General features: G+C 43.3%; 2 protein-coding genes across 4 annotated transcripts; one reads left to right on the top strand and one right to left on the bottom strand.

Annotated features, from left to right (window-relative positions):
• Positions 1–448: 448 nt before the first annotated feature.
• sybu (syntabulin (syntaxin-interacting)) lies at positions 449–14,054 on the bottom strand. 3 transcript variants are annotated; one of them, XM_049584355.1, is made up of 8 exons: positions 13,770–14,054; positions 8,629–8,675; positions 8,169–8,355; positions 7,275–7,421; positions 5,065–5,164; positions 4,745–4,897; positions 3,162–3,317; positions 449–2,307 (listed from the first exon to the last, which is right to left on the bottom strand). In XM_049584355.1, the coding sequence occupies exons 2-8, from the start codon at positions 8,650–8,652 to the stop codon at positions 1,104–1,106; spliced, it is 1,971 nt and encodes a 656-aa protein (XP_049440312.1). In that variant the 5' UTR covers positions 8,653–8,675; positions 13,770–14,054; the 3' UTR covers positions 449–1,103. The 3 variants fall into 3 exon arrangements, with proteins under 3 accessions (XP_049440312.1, XP_049440311.1, XP_049440313.1); XM_049584354.1 differs by having other exon boundaries at positions 7,275–7,475; positions 13,770–14,052; XM_049584356.1 differs by lacking the exons at positions 7,275–7,421; positions 8,169–8,355; positions 8,629–8,675; positions 13,770–14,054 and adding an exon at positions 6,582–7,253.
• A 2,452-nt stretch (positions 14,055–16,506) lies between these two features.
• Positions 16,507–23,223, top strand: gdf6a (growth differentiation factor 6a). The gene is made up of 2 exons (XM_049584357.1): positions 16,507–17,080; positions 21,489–23,223. The coding sequence occupies exons 1-2, from the start codon at positions 16,720–16,722 to the stop codon at positions 22,460–22,462; spliced, it is 1,335 nt and encodes a 444-aa protein (XP_049440314.1). The 5' UTR covers positions 16,507–16,719; the 3' UTR covers positions 22,463–23,223.
• The last annotated feature ends 444 nt before the right edge of the window (positions 23,224–23,667 follow it).

Below are 23,667 nucleotides of genomic sequence, written 5' to 3'. Positions count from 1 at the left end.
TTCATTTAATATGGGTAGCTGTTATGTAATGACTGTAAGAAAGCATTGGTGGTTTGTGCAGGCAACATTTGCTCCGGCACTGACCCAGTTTCCACTGGTGTAAGGGCGCAGATAACTTTTTACAGCTTCTGAGAGATCCCAGTAAAGTGGATCTAATGCACTTTACATTGTCAGCTCCACAACCCAAGGGACGTCTGAAAATACAGGCAGAGAGAGCTTTTACGTAAGACGAGCTGTCATGAGAACACTGCTTGGTTGCACTTGGCTTCAGACTTGATATTTTCCCTTTTATTAATTTATGTGAACATCTTGTGCAAATGGGTGTTCCCAGTCTTCGCTAGCATTGAACAGAAGTCTTATATAAGACAAACTTTAACAACTGTCCCTGTTTAGTCTTTTTCTCCCCCATTACAAACATGTCACGCCAAAAAAAAAAAGCCACAAGTCGCAACACGGAATTTATCATGCTTTAATAATAAAGATACAAGGACATTAGATGTAAACCACCAGTATTGCACATAGCTCAGGCACATAACAAGTGTCAGTTGCTTTGAAGCATCAACTTATTCTATGAACAATACACAGGCTGTACAGAATAAAGCTCTACTCCCAGGGAGGAAAAAAATATATACTTCTTCACAAAACAAAACAGTGAACTCACATTAAAGCTTTGGCTGAAGGTTTAAGGTTTCTTTCTGAACAATAACTCCGTTTTCGAACCCATCAAACAAACACTAACATTCAATCTTTCAACTCCTACAAATCTCATCGTAACATAAAGAAGTTTTTTTTAAACAAGGGGACAACCAGGGACACCACAGGACGATGATAACACATAACCATCTACCCAGATGATCAGCTTATACATGTAAATGATAAATAAATACATAAATAACCCCCTTCATAAATAATCCCTTTCATGTCACCATTTTGCTTCAATCATGGTAACTGTACAGTGCAAAGTAACAGTGTTGGAACCAAAATAACTGCATTGATATCATCAAGTGTTCAACAAAAATGCAACACATCTCACGAATACTCTTGAAAAGATGCTTAAGTGCTTTTAGTTCAAGGTTAGGCGTGTGCATGCGAGGTGGAAGCCTTTACGCATCCGGCCTGTCAGCAACATGACGAAGAGAGTGCAATCCCACGATGCAACAGCCCCTGATAAGAGCAGCGATGTTGTACACCGGAGCGCTTCCGTCCACACCGTGCCGCGAGTACAGCCATGCCACCGTGGGTAGCACCGGGGCTGCCACTGCGACCAGATCCACCAGGAAGCTGTTGCTCCAGTAACGCTTGCCGACCACATCCAGTCCCGGTGACAGACAAGGCTCCTCTTCACCGACGCTAAAATCCAGCTCCTCCATGAACCGTCGGCTCTCGGCAGGTTCATAGCAGCACATGCCGGAATCTGTGGAGGTGTCGGGGCTTTCTGGGGGAGCAGGACCGGGCATGGTGGATGGGGGAGGTGTTGAGTTGGGGAGATTGGCAGCAGTGGTGGAAGTGGAGGTGGGTGGGTTAGGGAAACCTAGAAGACTGCTGGAGGCTGACAGAGCTGTGTCCCCCGCTGTGGCCCCATGGAACTTGAGCAGCTGGAGGAGCAGAGCCTGCAGGTCTGGAGACATGGGCATTATGTCGGTCTGGATTTCTTTATCTTTTGTGTTTTGCTGTGAAAGTGTGCTTGAGGAGACGGTGAGGGTGGTGGAAACTGTGTCTGGTGGAGCTGGTGGAGGTGCAGTAGATTCATCAGTTGACTGTCCCTCTTCTGAAAGTGCAGACACCCCAGGCCCATTCTCTGTCCCTGCGCACAGCTTGCCGCTAGAGTCCTGACTAAAATCTACCGCAGTGGACATAAAGACCTGCTCCAAAATGTCTGCTCTATTGGCCATCTCGTCATTTACCAGCAGCCCGCTGTCTGCCATCGCCTCCGCCCCTTGAGTTCCCAGCTCCATCCCACCCTCCTCCTCCCCCACCATCTTCTTCCCACCACTGTCAGGGCTGTCACAGATGAAGTCCAAGGTGTTTTCGTCTTGGAGGTTGGTGCCACTCTGGGCAAGCTCCATGCTTTGTAGCAGGGACTCCAACTTCCTGTTCTGGATGTTGATGTCAATGAAATACTTCTGTATTCCCTTATCCTTTTCCATCAGGCTGCTCTTCATTGTTTCCACCACCTGACGCAGCTGCTTGATCTCTTTGCGAGCCTCTTTGAGGGACAGCTGAGCCTCCACCCGGTGACACTCCTCTTCAATCCAGTCTTCCCTCATTCTGCCGAGCTGGGCCTTCAGCTCCTCCACCTCTGTCTCTCTAATAAAGAGGGAAGATAATGTCAAGAGATAGGCTACTTAAGGAATAGTTTGACATTTTGGAAAATATGTGTATTAACTTTCTTGCCTAGAGTTAGATTGGAAGATCAATACCACTCTCAGAGCTATATGCTAAATCTGAAGCTGTGGCCAGCTGCCCATTAGCTTAGCATAATGCGTGGCTGCAGTTAGCTCAAGGAGACTGAGAGGTCATGACAAGAAAGTGTTTGATATGAAGCTGTTTAATTCACAACTTGTGGAATGTTGTTTTTAGCCGGCTAGCCATTCTTTCACTAGCAGGGTATACTTACAACCGTTCCCACACAACATCCAATCTAAGGGATCCTCCAACATTCTTATTTTTTGTTAAATCTGTGCAAAAACTGAAGTGAAAAGATGAAAGTGCCAGTAGCCAGATTGTGTTTCATTTTTACAGAGCCAGGCTAGCCATTTCCCCCTGTTTCCAGTTTTATTCTAAGCTAAGCTAAGTGGCTGTAGCTACTTTTCTGACAGATAAACTAGTGGTACAAATCTTCTCATCTGACTCTCCAAAAAACAAGTAACTGCCATAATCATACTTTATAAATAAGTAGCCTTGTTTATCTTATGCACAGGGTATATTTCTTGCAAGATATAACTTGCTTAGCATCATGCTGTTTATTTAGCCTATATAATAGTCCCACTGGGTTCACACTTTCCAGGGTTTTATCTGTTGAGCAGAGCGGCAGTGTGGCATTACGTCACAACCACGGTTTCACTTTCCCCCCCAGTGTGTCCACTATCATCTTTCCTTAAAGCCATAAAAAGCTACAGATACAACCGCAGGGGCTTCTGTGCTGCTAAATCTGAACTAACCTGTCACGGACTCTGTTCTCAGACTCCATCAGTTTGGTCTTCAGGTGTCTGATGGCCACTTCCTTCTGCTGCAGAGGGGTGAGATACTGCTCCGGGTTCGGGGGTCTGATTCCATGGTTGTCCCCACAGGAGTGGTAGCGTCCCAGATTCGCTCTTCTGTCGGTTAGAGAGATAATTACGTTGGTTAAAAGGCCATGCATACCCCTTCTAGCCAACATTGTCCATCAGTTCCCAATTAGACATTTTGAAGCAACAGCAGAAAACAAACCCATTTGAGGCGTACACATAAAATCGTTGCCCTGCAGACGCTAATTTGTCTGGCTGAGAGAGTGCTGTCAGGGCAGATGCTCTCTGAAGCCTGGAATTACTGTCTGACACAGGATTACTGGCATGTAGACTAGAGGCAAAAAACCCCGAATGCTGGTTTATCTAAATACAAGCACAGTCGGCAAGGAAAGAAATCACCTTACTGGGGGGAAAAACTTAATCTAGAAGCTAATTGCATTAGCATTCAAATGCCCTTTGCGTGTCCTATGATCAGTGTTTTATCGTCCTCAAAGAGAACTGATAAAAGGATTCGTGTTGTTTCGGTGGAGGATGAGTGGGTGGATTTGGACAATATGCAAAGCAGTACGTAAGCCCCTCTTTTCCACTAACACAATATCCTAGCAACCTGCGATACTTGAGGCTTTCATGTGAACGCTCTGCATCCCTGCCAGAAATAGAAACAGCCCAGGAGAAGGTAGCATGCCAGAGGAAAGGATGTCACATGACTCTTCGGAAAGCTGACAGCAAGGTGTCCTCAAGTGACAATAGTGGAGGGTTATAATGCGTTTATGGAAGCTGTAAATATGAGATAAAAGAGGGCAGTTTCTGCGACTGCATAAAAATTCAAAAGGCTGTGGGTTGAATGTTTTTTTTTCCATTTATACTGCTGAAAGAGGATTTTTAGGTTAAACCGTATGCAGGGCTGAGCTGCCAACAAGCACAGAGCCCCATTACCTTCCAAGTAACACACAGCCTGGAGCACCATGTCAGAAATTCATGGTGGTACCAAACACTTGTGAGCTTCAGGCTATTCAATTCACACATCAATTCTGCCGTTTTCAAATATTTATGACCTCGTTCTCTCCTTCAAACCAAGGTGAGTTCACTCTAATCCTGTTATGAATCGGATGCAGTGAGTAGGGTCACGGTCTGGGCACCATATTCAGACATTTGCTATATTAAATCCTCATTAATCCCAACCACAGCCAAATCATGACCGATATAATCTCAGACGGCTGCAAGAGAGGAAATGATAAAACAGTCTGAGCTTAATCCAGCCACCGCCCACTCGCTCATCGTTCATTCTGCACAGGATCCTGAGCCACAGTCCAAATCTCTCAAGTCTACAAAAGCTACTTGTTTCTCCCTTAAGTAGGAAAGATTTGCATTGTAATGAATGTGGAGAAATGTGGAAAGGTTGGACATGACCAGAGGGTCACATGACTGATTAACCACTCTTTTTCCCTCAACGCTCCAACCAGAATCTTTGCTCTGTCATTATTAATAATGCACAATATGAGAGCCATGTTTTGTACCTGGAGGTGGGGCTGGAGTTACAGCTGCTGCTGTTGGTTGAGGAGGCAGCTCTGGGGGGAGTCCTGTAGGGAGCATAGAGCTCTGCGTCACGGTTGGCTGTAGGGCTCCCAGCTGGTTTGAACACTGGGAGCGGTCTGATGTGAGTGCCGCGACTTAATAAAAGAAAGCATCAGGAAAGCAATGCAGTTGTTAATTCCAAAAAGGTAGGAGAAATGAAATGGTTAATGCATGAATGACGCCTCCATTTTAGCTACAACTGTCTTGTAGTCTGGGGCTGTGACCCCAGCAGATCATACAGATGATTATATGAACCTCATACCTGCGTGAAGAAACTCTCTTTCCAGCTGAAACGGAGCAGAGGCTCTCCCTGGCCTTTAGGCTGCCTGTGCTGCTGGAGGAGCTAAAATCTGCCTCACTACCTGCAGGGAGAAGCATCACCGCATTAGCATGCAAGCAGACCAGAAGCAAGACTGTATAATTTTGAAAGGTGATATGACACCATCTTCTTTCTCAGATGAAAGTTGAATACATAAGAAATAAAACACACCACACAGGGTGTTTGATGCTGCAGCCTCACCTGATCCGGTATGATCAAGTGGTGGCTAATGAGCAAACATTATTGTTGGCAGACTTGATGTATGTTGTGTATTAAGTCAGTTTGCTGACTTTAGAATATCTCTATAATATGCACTATATTTAAAGGGAATACATCACCCTCCATGACCATTTGTTAAGTTTGTTTTTCTTGCATACCTCTGATGAATAAGAAATTCAAAAGCAGAGAAAATTCTTGATGAATCAAAGTCATCGAGGATTGTGTTTAACAGCAAAACTATCAAAACATTGATTTACAAAGTCTGATGCAACCCTGTGCAGTACAATCCAAATTTCATTTATCCAGCTGTATGCTCAGTACTGCCGAGGGGTATGACTAAAACCTTACCATTTAGAACTGAAGGGAAAGTGAAACTTATCTATGGTCTGTTCAACACCAGACTCCATTGACAAAAACAGTAATTTTGCCTCGCTGAACACGCTGGGCTACTGCTGCCTCAATCAGTTAGTTGTACGTGTTATTGTGTGACTCTGGGGATTTAAAGAGTGAGTTGAGATTCACCAAAGTCACACAATAACATACCAAATGGTTAAGGCACTAGTCAACCAGCAGCTCCAGTACTCATGAAGGTAAAATGACTGTTTTTGTCAGTGGAGTTCAGCTTTAAACAGAATATTGATTTTCTGTGTTTGGATTCTTAGTACACTGGAGGCATGCACAAAAAAAGTGTTCTTTTTCAGGGATTCATTTAGGGGGTGAAGTATTCCTTTAGCATTGCACAGTTAAAATGCAGTTGTACACACATTGTGCCTCACTGATGAGGCACAATGTGTTGTTGTTTCCTGCTTGTGGTCTCATACCACTCACTCTCAGGTGTTGCTGTTCAGTCTCCTTGAAGCCTCAACATTCAACCTAACATGAACAGATATACACTCTATCTCTGTGTTATCATGGAAACACACTGGGTCCAATTTTACTGTTACTAGCCTCTCCTTTAGTAAGCACCATCTAAAATATAGGCCCGTTAAGATTCATTGTAGAGCAGTAAGCAGGACTTAACATCAAGTCTCCCTGATGGAGGTATGAACTACATATAGGCTGATATATTCTCATACAACAGCTTTCGGATGGGCTACTCCCCACAGTCCCTACCCTTTGTTGGACTAATGTGAGTTTAAAGAGCAGGGCACACAGACCATCTCAAACTCAACTGTTAAAGCAGAAAAAATGGCCACTAAATATTGTGTTGGAAGTTTTAAAGATTAAGTTCAAAGCCATACCTGAGTAGCATCTTTTGCCGTCAAACAAAACCATATTAGTGTGTCCAGTGATGACTGTGACAAATAAAATTGTTCAAAACTAAGTGATCCTCCACCGCTCTGTGAATCGACTAAGGGTCTGTGCACATTCAGTCTAGTAACCTCCTACTAATCAGCCTAATTGGCTAAGCTCCCAAACCCTTTCCTCATCCAATCAGCTTTCTTCCTCATTTTGACTCATGATCAAGCAGTTTTTTTCCTTCCCCAGATGAGAAGTGTGGAGATTTCATGATGAAGACTGGAGTGCCCTGTTTCTAAAATATGGTATATGTTTAAGAGAGCACAGATGCACAGATGACAGTTCCCTCCAGTTATTAGTCTCCTCTCGCGCAAGCAGCTGCTTCCCAGCCAGTGTTTGTTGAAGTCAACATAGGAGGGACTCTGCTGGCTGCTGACATGTGACAAATACAGTTATTGTACTTTGGTCTTTGGGGAACCGCTGGCATGTAGATGTATACGTGCATGCAGTGTGCTGTGAATAAGCTGATGTAGAATTAACACACAAATCAGATTATTTCACACTGAATAGGATCAGCTGATAATACTGCAAGACTGTGGTGAAGATTTCAAATGTTGATCCTCATTCTGCTTTTTCTGAAAGAAAAATCAACAACATTTTCATGTTTGTATATTTATTAGTGTGTTCTTCTTCACCTCTGGTTTTCATGGCCGACCTCAGCTCTCTCTTGTGCCTCTGGGTGCTCCGTGGTTCGCCGCTCCACTCGGCCATCACCCTCACCCTCTTCACTTTGGTCTTGCGCTCTGGGAGTATCGGCGATCCGTGGGCACTCTGCTCTGAGCCTGACGGGGTTTTGGAGGGGGACACAGACTGACTAGTGGGGCAGCCGGTGTCATCTATTGTAGACAGGCACACAAACAGTAATAGCCAAGAACAGGCAGCGCGGGCAGGCAGCGAACACAGGCAGTCAATCAGAGCTCAAGGTTCAGCCTGAGTGTTATCTGACAGATAGTGCCACAGCTTTCACAACAGCTACTCGCTCTCAGAAAGTAGATGTCAAGTGCTTGCGTGGTTGTTTACACAGTGCACATGCACACAGTGTACGTATACACAGGTACACTCTGGAGTGTGTCATTGGCTCTGTTTGTTAGGGGGGGTAATTTAGAAGAACATGAAATAAACATAACTGAATTTTTTGTTTCAGGTTGCATTATCCAGTAAGTTAAAATCAACTCCACTCTATTAAATACTCTAGAAATTATCATTCTGCATAGTGAGTACTTTAACTTTTGATACTTTAATTACATTTTGCTGATCATACTCCCTTACTTCTACTTAAGCAGGATTTTTAATGCATGACTTTTACTTGTAGTGGAGTATTTTCACACTGTCGTATCATACTTTTACTTCAGGATCTGAACCACTCTGCCACCACTGCTTGATCCCTCATATATTAAGGATTTAATGTTTACCCAAGCAATCGAGAGCACTGCATTACAGTCTTGCACCTGACAACCTGGCGTTCAAAGTATCTAACACTTTCATGAACATGAACTCAGCTGTCCTCAAACCGGAGCCGAACTTCTTACCTGAGCAAAAGCTGTTGGTGCTGATGGTCCTTTTGGAGTGGTCGGAGCTGACATCACACTCCTTCCCCTCCTCCTCTGAAAAAGGTGAATCGGACAGAGGTGAACCTTTGTCCTTTGCTCGGAAGGGATGGAGGACCAAACGGGGGATGCGGCTGCGGGGGCTTCCTTTCTCTGGTGACTTCTTTTCCTGTTTGAGGAAATATCTGTCAGAGCTGCAGGCAGGGATGTAGCCCCCCACATGAACTCAGTGTATCATCTTTTTCATGATGACAGTATTTTCAAATTATAAAAGATTCAACTTTGTTCATATCTCATATGGCCTTTTCCCATATGATTATAATTGTGTGTCACATTTTTATCATCTTCTTTTTACTGCATTGCTTAAAGCCACTTCTCTTTGGAAAAGACTCATTCAACATGCAGAAACCTATCAGCAGTGACCAGAAGCAATAAGACTCACCTCATATTCTTGGAACGGTCCCATTGTGCTTCACGTAGCGTTTTCCCCTGTTAAATGAAAAAGCGGAGAGAAATTAGGTAAGGCATTTTTTTCTGTGGTCTGTGTATGTGGCAAGATTTTGACGTGGCGCTCGCACCAGACAAGGGCCCTCTGTCTGAACTCTGTTAGGTCACTAAATCCCTCCCACCACCGCACACACACACACACACACACATCCTGCCTGGTACAGATGGCACAAGCACCCCAGAGCCAGCTGTGACCAACACACACTGAATTTATGACCTCATAAAACAAATTCTGCACGTCTGCACAGCCAAGTGCATTTTTAAATCAGAATTTGTAAAGCTCTTTAAAAATCAAATGAAGGCAAATTAATATAACAGCAAAAACAAGTAAAAAGGTACAAAATGTGAGAACTAGAGAGCATCATGTGAAAGCATCACACCAGCCGTGAGGTCGATTCGCAGCTTAAAATGGCCCCTTCCCTATTGCCTACCTCCTGACTTCTGGCATCTCGCTCAGACCACACCCATCTTCAAACTCAGCTCAATTTTGGGAGTACTATCACATTGATATAATCTGTCTACATACAATTAGACATATAAACACCTGGAAACAAACTAAAAACAGCTTCTGTGGTAGTTCCTACCACAAAAATTGTCTCCAGGGCCACATGTCGCCATGATGACACACACACAGACTCACAAGGTAAAAACAATACCAGCCCCGCTGTTGTGGCTGGTAGCAAGACTAGGTGTCCATAGCAAAACTAGTGGGTTAAACACAGCGGTGCTTTGAACTGAATGCTGATTTCTGCATACTTATGTACTCGTAGTGATAATGGTAGCATGTTGACATTTAAAAGGAATATGTTTAATGTCTTAGCCTAGTGTGTTAGCATGATAATATTTACGAATCTGCAAGTACAACTGAGGCTGATGGGAATTTCATTAGCTTTGCATATATGAATGAATGTCTTTGTTGTAATTGTAAATGTACAACAACATTCAGTGGAGGAGCACTAAGCAAGTGTGTCTAAATGGGCCACCATCTTGTATCGTAATCATTGTATTTGGTCATGAACCAAAGCATTGGATGAACAGAAATTTTGGCCTGAAAATGTCCCTATCATTCTAATAGTTGCTGAGATATTTCAATAAAAACAAAAAATGTAAACCCCGTAGTGACAGTAGAGGAGAAGTCGGGGGTTCTTCCAAGTCATGAGGATATATTGTCTGGGAGCCATGAATGTTTACACACAATTTAATGATAATCCATCAAGTATGCTAAGATAAATCACTGAACAGGTATAAACTTTGCTACTTTGGTGCTAGATGAAAAGTCAGTAAAGTCAAATTTATTATGGGACCATGTACATTATTGACAATTTTTCCAGTAGCTGTCTAGGTATTTCACTCTGAATGACAAATGTCAGCCTCATGGTGGCAGTAGAGGGGGATCACCAAAGTTTTTAGGATCCATCCTCTGGGGACCATGACTGTCTGTGCAACATTTCATGCTAATACATCTCACAGCTGTCAATTTTTCCATTCTGGACCAAAGTCATGGGCCGACCAATAGACAGACGTGGCCATAAAACAGCATAAAAGATAAGACAAGTGTAAATTCAGGAAATGGATAGATTTAAAATAACTCTTAACTCTTCTGTGTGTGGGTTCAAAGAGTAAAGAGTTCAGAGTCTACACAGATACAGCTATGAGGAAGAAAGATTGGCATTACTCTTTTCATATTCTGTCTCAACATCAGTCATTTCGGATTAAGATGATCAGATGAGAAGACAGTAAAAGATGAAAGGTGTCCAACTTAAGTATATCACTCTGCTAAGCCAAACTCCACTGACTCTCCTTATCAGGCTTCTGTGCCAAAACTGTGGGGCTGCCTGCCAAGAGCTACAAAGTGCTTCTAGCACTGAGATATAATAGATGATGGAGGAATAATTATATCGTCTTTTAAAATTAGTCTCGAAAAGAGATGAACTCTTGTCAAAAGTTTTCATTCTGTACATGAACATTTAAACAAGGACAATATTTTATTGATGCTTTAAAGCTAAATAATGCAGAGTTTCTCTCATGCCTGAATAAACTTTACACAATCACTTCACTTCCTCTCGCCTGTTGATTTGCCTAAGGGGGTCAGTTGCATAAGTGCATGCGTGTTTTCTTTTTTTGCGTTGGGAATGATGTAATTGACCCCAAGGCCTGTTTGCTGATGTCACATCAGTGAACCTGTCTTCCCTTGCTCCATTCAGATGTTGCCCTTTTTTTTTTTAATTTTGCCTCCATCATCAGGCTTCTCCAAACAATGCCCAACCAATAACAGAAAGATATCACCACTTGATAATCTAATATAAGCCACGTTCCCTGTATGAGCAGCCCAGACTCGCTCAAAATCCTCTTTCCTCAAACCACAGAGGCCCAAAGAGTATTGCAAAAATAGAGCAAAGCCTCGTGGGGATCAAACTCAAACCTCCTTTTATCAAAAATAGATTTGAGTTCTGGGTGGCCTGCACCACCTTGCCTGCAGTTTTACTTTCATTTTCAGGCATCCACATCATCATACTGTAGCACTGCACAGCTGCCTGGCATGCTGGCACAGCAGACTCAGATTATAGGCACCAGGCAGGGCAGAGCAACCAGAGCCGTGCCCTAGCAACAGTCTTAGCAACCGAGGGAAAACGCTGCACGAAGGACTCCAGCTAGACTCGACCAATTATGTGTAAATCTGCACAGAGTGTAGGCTTCTGCTGCTCATCCTGAGACGCCGTCCTTCACTGAGGAAAAATATCTAGAGTGTGTCGAGGTGGTGTGGGGGTGTTTGCCATTCAGCTGCATAGTGTTTTTCTCAGACTGAATGAACACTGTGTCCTTGAGCCAACGTGTGTGAGCTCAGGGAGCTTTTGTGTATACTTATCCAAGTACCACTGACTTACATTTCAGCTGTTAGTAGCATATGATTATTGGAATTTATCTACAATATTTTAACAGATCTTCTTACAAGGAGTGCAGTAAATCAATTTTAAAAAACAAGGTTATAAAGCCATGGTGATGGGTGTTAGAAGACATTGTTCAATAAGCCTGGAATGATTATGTACACTAGCAAAGTGCTGGAAAAGAAATCAGACCTGAGGCGAAGGCACAGGGCAGAAATAATTCAGTATACAGGGTGTGGTAGAGAGGAGAGAGTAGGGTGAAGATTTTTATCTCAGGAAGTGACTTTTATTAATTCATGCAACTATGAGCAGCCTGGTGAAGGAAAAGCAGGAGGGCGGTGACATCAGAACATGAAAAATAAAGAGACAGAGATCAGATAGCCTGCAGCGTCCTGGAGCCAAATCGAAAGGGAATCGTGTTTTGTTATATGTTCTGGTGCTGGGATATATAATTTGATGATACTCTGTCAATAATGTCAGTATGTAACCTGAAACCTTGTGAGATGCTTGGATGTAGACGCCTGTCCATACATGCTACCTGAAAGTAGTTAGATTTCATCCTAACTGTGGTGATATTTTGCCAGTTTCCAATGCATTTGCGCCTGTGAAGTAGGATTAAGCATTTGGTCCTGCACCAAAGTCCGCTGCTTGACTCCAGACAACATTGATTGGCTACCCACTGAGCGACAGGCTAAGCATTATCTAAGTTGCAAACACAGGATTTTCAGCTCTCTTAAGCATGACGAGCTCCCAAATTACCTGCACGAGCCATCACTCCAACAAACATAAAAGTGCCCTGAAAGCAGATGCACTGGTAAAGGAGGACTGACAGTGGGAGGCTGAGATAAATGTGTACATGACTGATAAACAAGCCTTTAAGCCTCCACTGGAGCTATTTCCCACATCCAGATGGTCTACTTTAAAAAACAGCAAGGAGTGGGCGTGAATAATAAATTCCGTTAATCCATCCCAGTCTATGCGCTGTCTACTGTCCATCATGCACATCTCACTAATATGAAGCTGTTTATTCCTTTCTGATATTAAGCCCATGATACACTTACTCTATTTAGTCCATTGACTTGATTGCTAGGAGGCTTTAAATTGAGTAATCTCAGTGATGACGACATTTGATGCTCACTGATGAACTCCTAAGTGTCTGACTGTTGTTAGCAGCTTTGAGAGGCGTGAGCTTCACTGAGCATCTATCTTCAAATACTCCATTTTTTATCATTATGCCGTGCAGGACGTGCTCTGGAAATGTTAAGATTTCATGGTTTTTGAACAGCACGTCATTTGCAACACTTTTTCTGAGCTCATCAACCCTTAAAACAGACTGCATCATCACTGCATGGTGTCATGAGTGATCACCCTGACTTACAGGAATCAGTCCTGGGAGCATGAAGCAAACTGAAACCAAAACCAACACTGACAAAATGGTTTCCTGATAGTTTCCAGAAGGCTTGTGCCAAACATAAAAACACAACAGACTGCTATAAACCCCACAAAATAAGTCTCTGTATTGTGGCATCATATGATTCCACATAGAATCTGTATGGTGCTAAAAGTCTTTAAAAACACATCAAATTCTCATAATAAACTAAATGTTAATTTTTCTTAAAGAATATCAGCCATTAAACAGAGCCAATGCTGTAACCAAGGAAAACAGACCCTCCCATGTGTTCACGTGTTTACATGCCTCCCTTTGTTTTCAGCATCTCACTTCAGAGCTATTTTCACTGTTAATAAAAGCTGGTGATATTTTCGTGTCTTCATATCCCCTGGCAGTGACGGCATCCCGCCTTCAGAAGGCTTGTTTTATATTTTATCATGTTGTTTTCAGTGATGGGGATTTTGTTTTGTTTCATCTGGCGCCCCCACAGTTGCTGGGAATGTTTTTTCTCCCCGGGAGATGCCTCTAGAATAAAGGATCTATAGGATGTAACCAGTGGTGATGTAAACATCAGGCTGCACACCTCATGTGTCCACATTTCACCCAGAACCACCCCAAGCATGTATGATGTGTGCGTGCGTTTGGATGAATCGACAAAAAGACTGGCTCCTTAACTTGTAAACAGCTCCTCCTCAGCCCACCTGCTCCCACCCTGCCAACACTTTCACTTCGTTTTTTAACTAATACTCATCATATATTGGTTTGAAATGATTTAGAAAGGACAATGGATGCAACGCTTGCCTGGATGTGTGATGGTGGCTCCTCTCAGAAGGATGCGCGTCAGGCGGTGAAGCACAAAGGGTCGTTCCGCTGCTGGTGCTCCGGCGGTGCCAGCCTCCGCTCTGCTGTGAGGATGTCGGGTGGAGGAGAGCTGTGTGCAGACTGAGGACACACACGATTGGACAAGGAAGCGAGACCACTGACGGTGCACGCACAATATGACTCCCATCCCAAGTGTGTTACATAACGCGCGGGGCATTACTTAACCACGCACATATAGAGCCATAAGCAGCGGACAGGCCTACATATAGACTACATGCACTGACATGTTCACATGGGAATCTGGCATGAGGTCAGCATTAAAACAGCATGCTTGCAATGTATGATGTGAATCTGTGTTTCATCTTACAGTGCCATTTTACCACATAACATATGCCTCACAAATTCACATTATAATAAATGTGCTCATCACCAAAATATATCTTATATTTTACAATTTCTATCCAAACATTTCTTGCACGGATTTATGGAATAAATGTCATCAAAGCCATGCTGCTGACTGACGCACATCTTAAGGATGCCAGCTAAAGTGCACAGCATGACATATAGGCCTGGCATATGTTCACACACACGCAGAGGGTTCATGTGTACAGTGATGTGAGTGTGTGTTGACTTCCTCTCAGTGTCAGAGCGAGTTTGCTCTCCATGGTGCTGAAACCAAGGAGGTGGGTGCTGCTCCTGTCCCGATTAATAACTATTCACTGTATGTTCCAATTTAGTGCCTGCGCTGTGAATGCCATTTTATCACAGTGGCGGCATCACTTACAGATTCTGTATTATAGAAACATCAGATGTGCATGAGCAACTGCGCCATTGAGTAGGGAAATTGAAGCCCATAGCAGGAGTCAAATGGCGTATCATGCATGTCTATGAAATAACCTGAAGGCCATACAGTTAATGATGTCATCGCTTGCATCATCATCATGTGCATCAAACAGGGTTCTGAAAGGCCCTGGACACTGGGTGGTACTGACTGAAATGTCAGCATGTGACTTATGAGAAACAGTTTGTTTTTATATCACTGAGGCCCTCTGCTGGAACAGCATGATGCATACAGCAGGCTGCAGGTTAACTATAGTAAATGGACTGACATAAATATCCCTGTCACGACTAGGTCCTATCCACAGTTCATCACATCCGCATTTTTGTGACATCTGTGTTGCCAAGGTGTTTTTTTCTTCATTACTGCCCTTGTATACTAAATATAACTTATATAATATTTCTATTGCGTGTTACTTTCTTGTAAACTCTACTTTCTTGTCTCTATGTGGGATACAGATTTCTACCTTTGCAATGTACACATTATCTGCTTAGTGGAATATTTAACACCTAACACACTATGACACCGTTTGAAAATTAGATGAGGTCACATTACATGTTAAATAAATTACAAATCTGTCTGTTGATTGCACATCTATCCTTCTGTTCCTCCAGGCACAGCCCTGGTGATGCATTCAGGTAACATGGAGGTAACCTATATTCTGCAGTGAACCCTGGTGTCTCTGACCTCCTGAATAGTGCCTTCTGGCCATGAGGAAATGCCTATACACAAGTGTTGGGAATCATATGAAAAAAAATTGATATGTCAACCTCATAACTTAATTATCACTAACATGTTTGCTTTGCTTTAAATGAAAATCAGACGTTTAAGTCCGTGCTTGAAAGCAGATCAGCACTAACAGACGTGGTTAAATCATTTAAACAAGGGAGCACTGACCTATACTGTACAGTTGAATCTGTTTTAACATTAGTCACACAATCAGATCTTCCCACAGGACATGAACGCCGCATTTGTCCTCGTTTCTCTAAAAGGGAGACACCGGGTTGTAATAAACACCAATGTCCACTAGAGGTCACTGGTGTCATTTAAAACATGTTTGATGCATTTGGACGTCTCCACACATCAATGCTGGATGTTTTGGGTTTACTGTGATCACATCTCCAGGTTACATTTAAATGCACCGGACCTCTTCCCTCAGTTTATCGCAACATGTGTCTGTTTCCGAGGAGCTGATTCTCTCCTCCTCACATCATGCCATCCGCTCAACATTAAAACACACACTGACATTCCAGCTGCCTTGTTATATTATTCATGCCATAGGATTTAGAAATGCTTCCTCTGATTAATGTGTCACACTCAGTTGCAAAATTCACGATGTTTCTTTAAAGATTTGCTGCTTAATGATCACCCCGTGCACACATTGTTGTCAGTCTATCTGTGCGTAAAATCTAATCTAATCTGATCTGACATGTCCTTGGAAGCTCCCAGACTTTGTGATAAGGAGCACTATAACTCTGTTTAAGTGTATGTGAAAATTCTGTGGACCTATATCTGCTTTGGTCATCTTTATAAACTTGGCAGTAACAGAGGTAGCTCCATGCTACTCAGGATATTTGGGCTTTTAGTTTTATCTGTCTACAATATTTTTTTAAGGACGGTGCAAAGTTGATAACAGTTAAGGCTAATTTCATTGTAGTTTGAGTCAATTATTGATATCACGATTCAAGTTAATGTCACCCTAAATATAGTAAATCATAAATCTCTGGTGTAGATAAGTTCAGCAGTTGGCGGCTAAAGCATCACCAACAAAAACTTTCCCACATGGACTCTCGTGCCTGTATCTTGTGGCGGTCCGTTGGCGACTGTTAGGAGGTCTGTGACATGAAAATGTTTGGGAAGCCCTGCACTGAGCGACCATGTGGGCGTGTTTCTTTCGGCCCAACAGTCTCCGCTCTTGTGTGGAGTCCAGAGCGCAAAACGCATTTCTTCTGGTGCGACCGGAGGGCGCAAAAGTAGCAGTTCTCCGACCCTGACGCGCACACCATCTCCGACTCCGGCGGCCCCCCGAATCCAACTTCACTGAGCGGGAAATAAAGAGTTTCTAAAGATCTCCCGGTGACTCTTCCAACCATGGACGCATCTCGACTCGTAACGCTATATCTGGGCCTGCTCCTTGTTTTCCTTGGGAATATACCGTGTTTCCAGTCTGCTGCTATCATCTCTCCCTCTGCGCCGAGGAGAAACAAGGGAGCCCGGATCTCTCATCGGGACGGACAAAGGTCATCCAAAATCCTAAAAGACATCTTCGCGTCTTCGCATCCTATCGTGGGCCATCACAAAGAAGACCCAAAGGACGCTATTGTGCCGCATGAATACATGCTCTCTATATACAGGACATACTCGGCTGCAGAGAAGCTCGGACTAAACGCAAGCTTTTTCCGCTCCTCTAAATCTGCCAACACCATAACAAGTTTTGTGGACAGAGGAACAGGTTGGTTTCAGTCCGGTGCCAGCTCCATCAGCTCATTCTTGCATAATTCTGTGGCACAGTTTTTCATCAACTGACTGGTATAACATTCTTGTTTAGATCTTTATAAAATGTGGCTAAAAACTGCAGTCAGGCATAAAAAGTACAGAACAACTTTTACGCACGTTTTAGATCAGGCAAAAATAGCGTGCAAATGAACTTTTACGCGCACAAACTATCAATATATCACACAAATGAGTGCTAAACTAAAGAAATGTTTTGAAAACGGCATGATTATATGTTGTTTATGAGCAGTTTTGTGATTGTATTTGGATCTGTTTGGCGCACAGCCGCCGAAACATGTAACATTTTCCGAGTATTAACTTATATTACATTTAAATTGACCTCTGGGCAACACGACAGTAAAACACTAATTAAGGCGCTCTCTAAATGAAGGTTGTAAATCACTGTCGGTGCAGGCTGCAGCAAAAACTACTCTGCTCCCAACCTCCACGTGAATACACAGGAAACTTTTCCAGTTATATGAGAGCACTCGGTGGTTGTTTCATTTTCGATTTTTTTTTTTAAAATTAATCTCCAAACGCAAATACTGCAAATGTAACCCCTAAACATTTAAAATACACACGGAGTTTAAAACCCCCATATAAGGCACATATTAAAAAGTCCAATCAGGTGCCATTATGGTGCCCTGTTTGGCCAGCTTGTGCTGACAAAGGGAGCTTGGGGGCCATGTCAGAGCGGGTCGGTGTGAGAAGCAGGTGTTTGGGTCAGTTAACATGTGTAACCAAGTGATTTGACTGGCCTGCGAGGACAAACACAAACTGATAAACACAAACACATCCAACACACACAAGGGGACATAAACCGAGTTAATCTTTGTAGGAGAAATAAAAGCTATCTTTGTTTGCGTTCCCTGAAACACCCCGAGACTATGCGCTGCAAAAAATATCCATCATGAGGACTTGGTTAGTCGAGAGTCGGCTGCTTGAATCATAGTATCATCTGCCTACTTGGAGAGGTGCAACTGCAATTATGTCAAGTGCAAATTAACTTATTTATCAAGATTTATGTTCAGTGAAATGCAATTTGTAAAAACTTATCAGACGGTTTGATACTTTTTGCTTTTAAATCCTAAATGCATTGAACATAAGTGGTGTTCTCTCACACAGCTGTTCGTTTTCAGAGAGAAAAAGGAACATTTTTAGGATGAATATGACACTTAAAGGCTCGTCCGTGTGGCCATTTCTTGCAGTGTGAACTGATTTGATAGGAAAAACGCCTCACTTTCTCCTGTGATTCTGATGTGATGTGTCACTGGCTCTGACCCCGAGCTGGACCCTCTGAGAGCTGCTTGGCATCGAACGGCTGATTAAAGTATTTGAACTCGGTGATCTAATTGAGTGTTCATGTCATAACATATCAAACACTGTCTATTCTCCCATAATGACCCAGCTCGGCCGCGATGGGCACATCACCAAAAAAACGACGAGGAGGGAGAGAAAAAAAAAATGAAAGAGCACTTCCTCCGCTGTGAAGTGGTTCGTATTTTTACTGCGGAACCTCCCTTTGCGACCGCCACTTTAATTACGGAAAATTATTTTTCTTCCCGTTCTTTCAGCTCAAGCGCCTTTGGTTTCTTTTGGGAGTCCTCCCAGCATCCCCTAAGTGTTGCATTGCATTAACCTGTAGAGTGAACCTCAGCTGGGAGTTTTCGTTATTTAAATCGCCTCCATGAGGAAAGAAATACACATGAGGGCAGCCTTTTCTGACGCGTAAAGTAACAGGTTTTACGTCTTTTTACGCATTATTCATCCACGTAGAGACAGGTTTTACTGAGGGCACCTATGATCTACGGCTTCTCTGGCTTTCACACTTTTGTAGGTAAATGAAATTTGCTTATAAAACGAGGCAGGTTGTTTCCTGCAGGTCAGAAAAGCCAAGATCAGAAAAGAATAACCCGAATCTGAAAATTACTTTTGGCACTTGGGGTAACTCATTAAAGCGCAGATGGTGCAGCCCGGCCTCTCTCTCTCTCTCTCTCTCTCTCTCTCTCTCTCCCCCCCCCTCTCTCTCTAAACAGAGGCATAGATGACAAAAACATGTTTTGCATTTGTTCAAATACAAGCAACAAGGTCAAACAAAAGTGCACAGGATGCCGTTTTAACCAAGCAAAAAACTCCACTGCACTCTCCCCCCAATTATCCACCGTCAAGCATCTTACGCGTAATGGAAAGAATTGGCTTTTTACATAATAATGACATTAAGAAAACGCTCTAAATTTTTTAAACTGTCAACACGAATATCTCTCAATAATTCCAGCAGTGTGTTCAGTCAGTCAGTCAGTCACTCTGTCAGTCCGTGCAGGCGCGTTTTAAGGGGGGATGTTGTCGTTGGCAGGATGAGATGAAATATAAGAGGGGAAGTGCTTTAATGAGGAAGTTGGGAATTCAGAACTGTTAATTATTTGGTGAACTTGTATTCGATTTGTTTGAGGTCTTATAAAAAAAAGAGAAAGAAACCTAATGCAGACCATACGCGCAAAGTCACTGAAACGAGCACAAGGTTTCAATCTGCTTTTTACTGTGTGACTCGGCAGGGTTCACGGAGGGAAACTGACAACTAGATTCAAATATCTCTTCAGAACAAGTTTTACAAATTATATCACGGAGGTGTTTGGACGTAGACATGTCACTTTTATTTTATTTTTTATTTTTTAAACGTTCAGAAATGGAGACAACATGTTTTTATTTTATGAGGAAAAAAAGGACCACAGATCGTTCATCTCTCAGCAAGTAATTAAATCCCGCTTTTAGGATTAAAACCTCATGTTTTTATTAAGTGGGAAAAATGTGACATTTAAATGAAATGATCTCACGTATCCCGACGGCATTAACGTATTTTGAGAAAAATCACTATTTTAATGATAAATTCTGTCACGTTTTACTCAATAAAAATATTAAAAAATGGAAACACAGGAAATAAAACAATTATTTCACTCCTTTTTGATGATTTATTTCCAGTTTCCGTAAGCAAAAAAGATATAAAGGTAAAGTGCACCAAAATAATTTATTATAAGTGGATGTTTTGGAGCAAAACCAAGAAAATGTTCACTGTGGCTGCACTTTAATAAGCTCTAAGCTGCAGCTTGACATGCACGATAACATATGCGAAACGTGAATCTTTTTGATCCAAAGTGTATCCCATTAAAACACAGATAACATCAGGATTTCCTTGTCAGTTAAACGCAGATATTTGATGTGTTTTGTAAACGCCTTTTCATGCATTGTCCCACAGTGTTATATTCCAATCTCATTGGTCCGCCTTGGTGGAATATTTGCAGGCCTCCTGGGTCTCCAGCAGGGAATAATGCATTAATTGTGTATTGTTCAGTTGAGTGTACAGTATGTCGCCTTTGGTCCGTTGTGTCTGGCAGCACCCAGGGGCCTTCACATCACTAGGCCCCTTGTTTTTTTCTTTTCCCCCCCTTTGCCTTACAACTCTGCAAGAGTTCTCAAAAAAAAAAAAGAAAAAAGAAAAAGAAAACTAACCACATTTGTGATGTTCAGACTCCTGCTTACATTTAAGAGCTTTAGAGACTGTAAAGAAGGGAAAGTTTGCTTCCACTCTGTCAAAGAGCTGGAAATTAATAATCAATCTGTCATCAAGTGAAATGAAAGCGGAACTATTTTCATTAAAACAAGCTGGCTTTGATTAAAAGTAGCGTGGCATATGAGATTCGCCAGATTTTACTGGATTATTGTCAATGTTATATCAAAAACGAAAATTGGCACTATAATGGCATTAGTGGATAAATATTGTTTGGAACAAGCGAGATCAGATCCTTCATGTATATGGCATAAACAGCGTGTGCTTTGCTTCACAATATCATTTCAAGTTGTTCATGCGCAACAAATCTGCATGAAATGAAATCAAGAAACTTTGGGAACTGCAGTTTTACGCAGGAAGCCTCAGAGCAGACTCTGCAAACTTAAACTTCATCCAGCCTTCAGCATGATCAGAGATTTTATTATCAGGATGATTCTGTTCTAATGTAATCAAATCAAAGTAAATTAGCGGGAAATAATGTTCAGAGTGGGTTGAGAAGTATAATACAGTCATGGATTGAGGCTGCGCAATCAGCAGACGTTTTCACCAATAATAAACGTGGTGTTAGCTGTGAGGTTTTTTTTTCCATTCTCATCCAAACTGAGGACTTGTCAGCTGTAGTTTGTTCCAGGCAGGTTCAGGGTGGACATTTGAAAAACAAGAGAGAGAGAGAGAGAGAGAGAGAGAGAGAGAGAAGGCCTCTGTGGGAGAATGTGAGTCCCCCTCCCTCCCTCCTCCATCCCTCTGAACACTGTACACCCTAAGTGAATCTGACTGCAATTATTTTCTTCTTTTATCCTTGCAGACGATCTTTTGCACTCTCCTCTGCGAAGACAAAAGTATCTGTTTGATGTCTCAACCCTTTCAGACAAAGAGGAGCTGGTCGGGGCGGAATTAAGGATATTTAGGAGAGCGCCCGGGGATTTGCAGACTTCCCTGCAGACGACGGGCCTCTACGACATCCAGCTCTACCCCTGCCGCTCGGACAGACTGCTGGACTCTCGATCCCTGGACCCGCTGGACTCCACCAAGCCGGGCTGGGAGGTTCTGGACGCGTGGGAAATGTTTAAAGCACACCAGCATCATTATCACCACCCCCATCACCATCATCACTATCAGCAGGGGAACCAGCTCTGCTTCCAGCTCCGCGTCACTCTCCGCAAATCAAACACCGAGGTGGACCTGAGGCAGCTGGGGCTGGACAGGAGCGGCCGGTCCCAGCAGGAGAAGGCCATCCTGGTGGCCTACACGCGCTCCAAGAAGAGGGAGAACCTGTTCAACGAGATGAAGGAGAAGATCAAGTCGCGGAGGTCGGTGGGTGAGAAGGAGGAGGCGGTGATGGTGGTGAAGGCGGCGGAGGAGGAGGGGGTGTCGCTGAGGGGGGTGAAAGGAGAGGGGCCCCGGCGGCGGCGGAGGACGGCGCTGAGCAACCGGCACGGGAAGAGGCACGGGAAGAAATCCAAATCCAGGTGCAGCAAAAAGGCGCTGCACGTGAACTTCAAAGAGCTGGGCTGGGACGATTGGATCATCGCGCCTCTGGATTACGAGGCGTACCACTGCGAGGGGGTGTGTGACTTCCCCCTGAGGTCGCACCTCGAGCCGACCAACCACGCCATCATACAGACGCTCATGAACTCCATGGACCCCAACAGCACCCCGCCCAGCTGCTGCGTCCCCACCAAACTCAGCCCCATCAGCATCCTGTACATAGACTCAGGCAATAACGTGGTGTACAAACAGTACGAGGACATGGTGGTGGAGCAGTGTGGGTGCAGGTAGCGGTCCTTATTCAGAGAGAAAAACTTTAAAAGACAGAAAAATCAAAGATAAGTCTTGATGGGTCCCATGCAGGTTGAAGAGTCCTCACAGGTCTGAAATGCTTTGACGCATGACGCGCTTTGTCTTTATTCAAAAGGGATGCACACTAAAGGCGATATCTGCTATTTATTCAGACTCAGTACAGTCACAGTAATTTACACTCTCTGCCTTAACGTGTTACGCCTTCATTCCCATCCACGCAACAAGTGATCACTCATCAAACAGGCTTTTGTTTCCCAGAGAGTGAGACGTGTCCATATGGCACAAGGGATGGGTACAAGGCGAGATGGGGAGCCTATTGAGACCGACTGTGCACCTGTTCGTGCCGAGGCCAGAGGACAGTGGGCTTTGCCTGTCAGCGCTTTGTTGTCAGCTCTGCCGTGTGATCCTGCCAGCCAGGCCGGACTCTTTTGGGTATGTGCATCCAGGCCGTAATTGCCACTGTCCAGCTGGAGTCATTACAGGCCCGAGCAAGTGCCTGTTTTCCAAATAAAAGGGGGTGAATGTCTAATCTACCAAACACACACACACACAGACTGGTCTGAGGAGAGGAGATAAGATGGTTGGTGGTAATGCCGTCAAGAGATTTTTGCCTTACTGGAGACCAGTTGAAGAGGCGCTGGGAGAAGCGTCGTGCGCCTTTGCGGACAGAAAGGACACAAAACCAGACTTGTGCCTGACTGGGGCCCTGTTGTAAAAAAAAAAAAAAAGCACACATTACTGAGGCGAACTTTTTACTCAAAAGTCTGCATCTTTACGAAATGCACTTCCACAACTGACTGCGCCAAGGACACGCGGTCAGCGAGAGAGTTTGTCTTCTCTGATGATGACGAAAATATAAGAAAGAAAAAAGACTCGCAAACGAGACGATATTTAAATGCACATTAGCTTTGAATGCACTGCTGTTCATTTTTTTTTTTTGAGTTGTAAATATTTGTACAGTCGAAAACTTTACAAAGTGCAACGAATGAAGAAATGAGAAAACGGCATTTCTTTGTAAATATACAAAATGCACTCAAATCGGTATAATTTCTATTCTATAATTATTTTATTATTTGTGATGTACAGAGTTTCATGATAATCATATATTTCTTACATTGATAAGAGTAATTTAAGGTGTATTCGATATTTGTCTTTTTGCAGAGGGTGGAAAATACCATTATTAA

Source organism: Epinephelus fuscoguttatus, linkage group LG8 (genome assembly GCF_011397635.1).
Source record: "Epinephelus fuscoguttatus linkage group LG8, E.fuscoguttatus.final_Chr_v1".
Taxonomy (NCBI): domain Eukaryota; kingdom Metazoa; phylum Chordata; class Actinopteri; order Perciformes; family Serranidae; genus Epinephelus; species Epinephelus fuscoguttatus.
Note: the sequence above shows the minus strand (reverse complement) of the source record. Positions and strands in the feature narration are given on the sequence as shown.